This window comes from Parus major, unplaced genomic scaffold (genome assembly GCF_001522545.3).
Source record: "Parus major isolate Abel unplaced genomic scaffold, Parus_major1.1 Scaffold246, whole genome shotgun sequence".
Lineage (NCBI taxonomy): Eukaryota > Metazoa > Chordata > Aves > Passeriformes > Paridae > Parus > Parus major.
In genome coordinates this window covers 156,330-164,660 of record NW_015379264.1, presented here as the reverse complement: position 1 = coordinate 164,660, position 8,331 = coordinate 156,330, and the positions used below count along the sequence as shown (strand labels likewise).

The 8,331-nt window shown below is 59.7% G+C and overlaps 1 protein-coding gene across 1 annotated transcript in view; it reads right to left on the bottom strand.

Moving 5' to 3' along the window:
- The window catches only part of OLFML2B (olfactomedin like 2B), a gene marked incomplete at its 5' end in the record, with an annotated part of 13,578 nt that extends 5,250 nt beyond the window's left edge, over positions 1–8,328 (bottom strand). Inside the window, 4 exons of the mRNA XM_015615722.1 lie at positions 927–1,097; positions 3,686–3,793; positions 6,916–7,179; positions 8,194–8,328. Coding sequence (XP_015471208.1) covers positions 927–1,097; positions 3,686–3,793; positions 6,916–7,179; positions 8,194–8,328 — 678 coding nt within the window. The remainder of the gene's footprint in view (positions 1–926; positions 1,098–3,685; positions 3,794–6,915; positions 7,180–8,193) is intronic.
- Between the last annotated feature and the right edge of the window lie 3 nt (positions 8,329–8,331).

The following is an 8,331-nucleotide window of genomic DNA, read 5'->3' as shown; positions in this document are numbered from 1 at the left end:
GGGCAGTGGGGCTGGGAACAGGGCAGAGAGCAGGGCAGTGGGGCTGGGAGCAGGGCAGTGGGGCAGTGGGGCAGTGGGGCAGTGGGGCAGTGGGGCAGGGCAGTGGGGCACAGGTGGTGCCATTGCCCTACTGCTGACACACCGCACACGTGTGGGAGCCCACCCTGTCCCCAGGGCCTCGGGGAGCCCGTCCCCACACAGGACCTGCAGAGCAGGGCTGGGGGCAAGTGCAGGCCCTTGGCACGGTCAGGAGCAGCCCAGTCCGAGCTGGATGGGGCACTCAGTGTCCCCCCAGGCAGACACCTCCTCTGCCCTGCAGAGGGACACGGGGGTGCGGACAGGATGCTGCAGGAGCAGCCGGCAGGGATCAGAGGAGCCCGGGCCACCCCAGACAGCAGCACCGGGGCACAGGAGCTCCAGGACACCCCGGGCAGAGCTTCTCCCAAAACAGCTCCCGTCTCTCTGGGGCTGCACGGAAGCTGCTGTCCCCGGCAGAGGATGTCCCCATGCAGGACACCCCACAGCCCACATCCAGGGGGATGGCCGAGCCCTGCCCGCAGCCGCCAGGCCGGCGGAGGAGGCGACAGGAGGGGACAGGAGGGGACAGGAGGCGATAGGAGGCGATAGGAGGGGACAGGAGGGGACAGGAGGCGACAGGCTGTCCCTGCAGCGAGCCCCAAGCCCTGCTAATCAAAGGCTGTTTCCCACCGCTTCCCGCAATGACATCAGGCTTTCCAAGCGGCTCAGCCACCGCTGACCTCGAAAACCAACAGCCCACCTCCCCCTGCTCCCAGCTCCATCCCGTCCCAGCAGCAGCTGGGCTGTGCCGAGGCACTGCTGGGGCTTGGGGACATACAAACAGGGCCCCTCCAGGCAGGAGAAACCCCCCGGGAGCCCAGGGCAGCAGCGGGGACACCGAGCTGTACCTCCGGGTGAGCGTAGGCAGCCTCAGCATCCCGCTGCAGGGAGCTCTCCATGTCGGCCAGGCTGCTGCTCAGGAGCCTGGAGCAGTTCTCCCTGCCAGGGGCATCCTGCAGAGCCTCCTCCCCGCTGGCTCCAGCCCGCTGGCCTTCCTGCCTCGAGTTCCTGGACATGCCCTAGGAGAGCAAGGGAGGAGACTTTACCCCACTGAAGGACGAGGGCTGCTCTGTTCTGTGCCCCCAAACCACAGCCCTGGAGCTCCGAGCTGCCATCCTGGGCTCACAGCTGGGGATTCTCCATGAGCCTGGGCGCTTCAGCTGCTACAAAGATGTCCCTGCCCCCGGTGGGATCCAGGAACCCCATCCCTGCTGTGCATATCCCAGATCTTTGCTGCAGGTTCCCCTGGATGGGGAGAGTGGCCTTGAGGCTCTTCAGCCCCCATCTTCAGCCACACTTGCCAATTTATTGTCAATTTATTGATCTTGCATTTATTGATCCCACTTTCCTGGCCTGGTCACTCAGGGACTGCTCCTCCTCAACACCCCCTGCTCCCACAGAATCTGAGGATGTGGGGACAGGACAAGGGCCAGTGACCCCCAGAGCAGCTGTCCTGTGAGCAGGAGGGAGCTGGGGCTGGCTGCAACTCATCCAGCAGGCAAAACCCTTCACCCTCCTCAGTCCCCAGCCACGGGCACACCCCGTGCCCAAGGGATTGCTGTGCTCTCTGCTCATCCCTCCTTGGGCTCCCACACCTCACACAGCACCTGCTTTGGGGGGCTGGCACATCGGTCACTTCAGCACAGGCACTGTGGGTGGTTACCCTGATCCTTCATTCTCAACCTGTCCTGCCATCCATTTCTCCTAAAAGCCACCGTGACCTCCAGCTGGGACCTCCAGGGTGGCAGCTGGTGGGACAAAGCTGATGTGAGCTGAGGACGAGGCAGAGGAGCTGCTTGTGAGACCTCCTAACCTCTGTAAACCAGAGGGGTTAACCCCCAGCCCAGCAGGAACTCCCCAGCAAGTGTTTTGCAGAGGAACAGGAGACCTCATGATGCTCTCCCAGGAGCAGCTCTCGACACCATCCTCCTTTGGAGAGGATGGCTGATTCCCACAGCCCTCACCACTTCTCCTGTGTAATGTTTGCTTTGTGACCTGCTCAGGGACAGCGTTTGCCTGCCCTGGAGCGGAGAGGCAGCACCAAAGGCTGGCCAGGGATGGGTGCAGCAGAGGCTGCTCAGCTGCCGTGCAGGGCAGCAGCTGCCAAAAGCACACCCGCCCGCCAGGACCACGCTTTGAAGCCGTGCCAGGCTCCAGTTCAGCACTCAGCTGTCCCTGCTGTCAGAGCCCAGGGCTGGTGCAGGCTGTGATCCTCCTCCACATCCTCTCAACAGGAATTCCCGTGCTAAGCCAGCAGCAGGAGGCATTTCACACCTGCTGCCTGCATCAGCTGGGCTCTGCCCCAAGCTCCGGGCAATCTCCTTCTAAGCCAGGCCTCTCCTGTCGTCCTCCATCCTGTCCAAGTGCCTGCAGGCAGCCTCAGCTGCTTTTACATGATCCTGCAGCCCCGCTTCTGGGAAAGCAGAGAGCTCTGTGAATTCCCTGCTCCTGCACCTCTACAGCTCCATCTCAGGCCATCCATTTCTGCCCATCTGCCTCCCTGTGGCACACAGGCACTCCTGAGCGGGGTGAGCAGAGGCCAGCCCGTGTGCCCAGCGTGCCACCAGCACCAGTTCTCCTGCAGGAACTGGCCACTTTGGTACTGGAGCAGAGTGCAGGGACAGCCCCACCTGAAATAATCCCTTGGCAAGCCCAAGGAGGGACTGAAGAACACGCTAAACCACAGGAAGAGGGTGGGATTGCAAAGGAGAACATTGGTGCTTTGTTATTTTCAGACCTCAAAACCCCTTCTGAGTCAATTTCCATGGCTGGAAACCCAGAGCCCCCCAGGCAAACGTGCTCCCCTCAGCTGTCTCCCTCCTGACCCCGGGATGGAGCACGCCGTGCCTTCCCAAAACACTTTAAAGTGGAATTTTGGCTTTATAAATCATCGCCTCTCAGCTCCTGGCTGGAGATGGACTGCTCCACTCCGACAAGAATGTGGAATTACCGTCCCAGATACGGACCACGGGAGAAAACTCCAGTATTTCATCTGGCAACCTGTCGCTACATAGCTGAGCTCAGCTTAAACTGCAAACCCTACCCTGTGCTAGCCAAAGAAATATTAAACTGTATGGAAGTGAGAATTATTTCACTGGAAGTCTGCTCTAAAATAAAATGGAAGCTTGAGGGTTCTGCTCTGTTTTAACGGAGGCCAAGACGTAACTTGGTCCTTCAGGAATCCTTGGCTCCCCACAGTCCTGCTGGGTGTACCCTGCACCAGCCTGAACCTCTCACCCCACATCAAACAGCTCCAAAGCTCCTGCTTGACAGCAGCCAGCACACCAGCCCACAGGGAAAAGCGAGAGGAGGAAAAACTTCACAGCAGGGCCTTCTGACCCAAAGGAGATGCTGCTCCTGGTGGGGCCACGCTGGGATCCCACTCCCAGTCCAGGCCCTGGGGGACTGGGGGAGCTGGAGAGGGTCAGGCCAGGCTGATGGGGTGGGGATGCACTGGGCACTGCCTGTGGTCTGCTCTGGTTCAGAGACCCAAGCCTGCTCTGGCTGAGTTTCAGTTGAGTGAACATTTCCTCCCAGCAGGGTAGCAGGAACTCGGCTGAGGCCGGTCCCAGCGGGGACAAGGACACTGCAGGACAGCAGCACTCACCTCCTCCAGCTTCTCCACCCGACCCACCAGCTTGGTGGTGACTGAGTGCAGCTTCAGGAGGTCTAAGCCATAGAAGGCACTTTCCAGCATCTCGACGATGGAGGAGAGCTGCAAGGCAAGGGCAGAACACGGTCAGGAGCAGCACTGGCTCTAACACACCCCATGGAGCTTCCTCAGCCCAAAGGGCGAGGGTGATGCACCCATCTGAGTGCAGGAATTCGGATTAAAGAGCAGGTTTAACCTTACACAGCCCTGCTGCCCTGGTCAGAGCAGGCATGCAGAGCAGAACTCGCCACCCCCAGGGAGCCCCAGGAGCACATTTTGGATGCTGGGGATCAGTAGCAGAGCAAGGTAAAACACTGCTCTCTTTGCCAGCTCTAGGCAGGCTCTCCCACGAGCCCAAAGGCTTCACTACTCCACCACTGATGTGACTGCCAGCAAAGGAGGCAACAAGAAAAAGGCAGCTCAAATTGAGATCAGACCCTGAGTTCGTGCCATCCTGTGCTCTTTTTCCTGGAATAAGAAAAAACTTGTTAAAAAGTCTTGAAATACTCTGCAATTGCAAGGCTGAAGAAACAGAAATTCAGTGCCAGGCTGGCAAGTGTTGCCTTTCTGAAGAACAATTTGATCAGAGGGATGCTGCCCTCTCCTGCAGCCAGCCCTTTGGCAGACAGGCTGTGTTGAAGCCCCCCTGTGCCTGTGTCCTGCCCAGCCCTCGGTCACCATTCCTGGCACATGGAGGGAGCATGGCACAGCTCCAGGGTGGGAAGGGCTCCTGGGCCACCTCCCCTGCATGGCCAGCGTGGTGCTGCACACCCTGCAGCCCCCGTGGCTGAGCAGCATTGCCAGGGCACAGGAATTACTGCAGGGCAGTGACATTTTCTCCCAGCAGCTACAAACCGGTCAGCAGAGCTCCATAAACATGGGAGAATCACAGGCAGCGCTGCTGGCAGCACTTGGAGTTTCCACCCCGGCCTCTGCAGCCTCCCTGTGGAGCTGACAGCAAAGGAAAGATTTTTTGGGCCAGATAAAATGGCAGCATTAAGAGACAAGAGCTGTTTTATGGCTGTGCATCCACTTTCCACTGAGAGCTGGATGGAGACGGCCGATACAATGCACACGGCCTGCCAGACAGCCGCTGGAGACCAGCGCTTTCCCTCCAGGCTGGACCATTTCCATCACTGCACAAAGGTTGCAGACCACATTAACCTCCTTCCCAATGATCCTGAGCACAGCCTCCTCGCACTGACTCTGCACCAACACCCCCAAAACCACGCTGCCCTGTCACAGAAATAGATGTGAGCTTCGGCTGCTCCCTGCCAGCACCACGCTGACCTTCCCCTGAAGAGCACACTGATGTTCCCATCAGCTCACTGCTCCCTTCCCTTCACCCACTGTGGCCTTTCATGCTCCATGAGTTCCCACTGGACCTAACTAAGGGCACAGAAGGACTGAAACCTCCTGCTGGGGAGCCCAGTGCAGGCACTCGACTGAGTCTGGCTGCCCTGGGCTGTGCTCCTGCTGCCTGGATTTCTCTCTCTCTCTCTCATTCCCTCAGGGATTCATCCTCCAGCCCACCCAAGGGAGGGACCCTTCCACAGCTGTCCCACACATGGAGTACCCGGGGCTTTTGTGTCAGATCATAAGAAAGTCTGGAAAAACACAACACACAAATGACCCTGTGCCCTTCCTGCTGCTGGACCGGGCAAGGGCGATGCTTGTTGGACCAGCAAAGGGAGTAAAACCCTCTGGGGCTGCTCAGAGCTGTGGGGTGGCTGTGGGAGCTGCTCCTCATGAGAGGCACGAGAGCTGCAGCTCTGTCCTCTCCTGCTTCCCAGCTTCTCCTACAAGAAGGGGCCGTTCCCAATGATCCCGACCCCTGGAAGGGCTCTGGGCTTGGAGGGAAAGCGTTCCTGCTGGCCAGCTCCTGGATGGAGCTGGATGGCAGCTCAGGAGAGCCCCGTGTGTGCCTGGACAAGCCCTGAGGAGGCTGTTCCTAGAGGACACAGCCGTTCCCTCCCCACAGCTGGCTGCGAGCTGCTCCCCGCTGGAAGCGCGGCCGGAGCCAAGGGCAGCCAGGCACGCTCTGCTCCTCCCCGAGGAGGATGAGGAGGACAGAGCAGGAGCTGCTGGCACTGGAGCTCTGTCTGCCTCCTGGCAAGGGACCACCGGGGTGGCTCTGTCACCTGGGGGTGTCCCCTCCCCTGACCACAGAGAGCTCACCACTCTCACCTAAGGCCACGTGGGACCTCCAGGCTTCTCCCCAGACGAGGGACCACGGAACAGCCCCAGACTGGGACCCCTCCTCCCCTGAATGATGGATTGTCTGCCTGTGCCTGTTTATCTTCCCTAGCTGCAGGGGTGCCTGGACAAGAAGCTGCTGACTGTCTGCAGTAGGACACGATGGAACACATCCTCGAGCTCCAAGTTAATCAGAACGAGCCCATCGTGGTGGCCTCGATGGCAGCTGCCCCACGGCGCCTTGCACCCTGCCTGCCTTCCCACCCGAGAGGGATTCGGGGGCACCAGTGCCACCAGCACTCAGCCTGCCCCTCCAGGGGCTCCCCAGGACCGGAGCAAGCACCTCCTGCTGCCCTGCCCTGCCCTGCCCTGGCAGCAAACTGGGACCCCACAGGGTCTGCTGCCAGCCAAAGGAAGCACCCAGTGAAAGGCAGGAGCGCTTAAACACCGCCACTTCTGGGAAAGGGGGATGTATTACTACAGAGATGAAATACTGCACAGTAGAGAAGTGTCAGCCTTTGAAACAACAGATCCATCCTGCCATCAGCCAGCTGTGCATCACACCCTCACGCTGACACATCAGCAGCTCTCGGCCCGTGGAAGCCAAAACAGCTTTTTCTGAGTGGGTCCTTGGGAGTCCCTCTCTGCAACAGAAAAAAGAGCTGGCAGCTGCTGAGCGGAGCAGAGCTGTCCTCCAGGGACACTCGGGGCTGGACAGAGGGCAGGGAGCAGCCCAGCCCCTGCAGAAAGCCACGGAGGAGCCCAGGCAGCAAGGGATGAATCAAGTGAATCATCCACTGCAGCTGCTCGACTCAATCCCTTAGGCTGAGCTCGATTTTTGTATCAAACATGCAGATCTAAATGTAACTAGGAGATAGTTTAGGAAAAAGGGTTAGGGAGCAGGGTTTTTTTAGAAAAAGCTCAGAAAGAAGAGGCTTCAGAAGATCTTCTCGTCCCCGAAGAGTCGGGGGCTGAAGCTGCTCCCCTACCTTCAGGTCGCTGCTCTCTGCCTCCCGCAGCTTCTTCAGCCTGAAGTCTCCCTCGCAGGGGTTGAGGGCCGAGGGGGGAGCCACACATGCACACTTGCAGCTGGGTCCTGACGTGATGGTTTCCACCGTGTAAAAATCCTCGGCTCTGAAAGCGCCCTCGTTAATCCTCTGGCAGGCGCCACGGCCCAGGGGTCTGACCAGGCATTTGCAGCGGCAGTCGGAGCCTTCGGACACCGCCTTCACCTTGTCGTAGTCACCTAGCAGCTGAGCACAGGCCAGCAGTGAGCAAAGCTCCCTTCCTGTGCCCGCACGGCCGGGGACAGGCACGGCCCGCAGCTCAAGGTCCGGACAAGGACGCTCCGGGCACCCCGAGGAACCCGGCCGGCTCTCCCGGAATCTGCCAGCCAAGGAGCGTTCTGGAGAGCTCAGAGCTGCTCACTGCCCACGAGGGGAGTGAAAACCAGCTTCTTCCAACAGGGTATTTTTTATTCCACTGTGAGCAGAACGCCACTTTGAGTTTTAAATACGCGAATTTTAAATTTTTCCGCTTTCCTTTAATGCTCTGTGTGCAAAAGACCCAATCAGCCACCTGCTCCCCAGAGCTAGAGCGTTTTACACAGGCCAACAGGGCAAGGGTGCATCGGGTGAGGGACTGAAAGGCACCCCATAAGCAGCGTAACCTGGTGGTGAAGCAGTATTTCTGATTAGCCCTATACAATGCCAGGAATTTCCTTTACGGAGATTTGCAGACAGCGCTTCTGAAAGCCCAAGCACAAAAATAACTTTGGCGGTTCGTTTCCAATGGTCTCTGCGTTAGCCATTTCCGAGGGCAGATAATAACACGCTGCCTGATCAGCCAAATCTAACAGAAACCTCCACCGCATCCCACTGGCAGGGAAAGAGCCTGGATCGGCACACAAAGAGGCCCCACCAATCCTCCTCCCAAGGAGCTCCCTTTTTTCCTGAGTCCCCCAAGAAAAATGATAGGACGGAATCTGTGAAGCGCTCCCTGACGGGTTTCACCGATTTCCCTGAGCCCCGGGTGAAGGATGAACTTCCTCCAGCGCACAGCATCACCGGGAATGCCCGGCCGGCATCCCCCGGGCTGCGGCAGCATCATCACCCAGCACCCCCGACAGCGCACAGCCAGCACGGCTCGGAGCGAGCCCGGAGCACCGAGCAGCGCCGGGAGCCCAGGCTCAGCACAGGCAGCATCAGGCGGCAGGATCGCTCAGCTGTGCCCGGCAGCGCCCCGAGGCTCCCCCAGCCCCGCGGTACCTGCGAGAGGATGTTCTCCTGGTTGTCCGCCTCGTCCTGCAGCGGCTCCGCGGAGGGCCCGGCCGTGCCGGAGGGGGGGGTCCCTGCCCGGGTGGGGGTCCCGGCCCGGCAGCCGGCGCCCAGCGCGGCCAGGCAGAG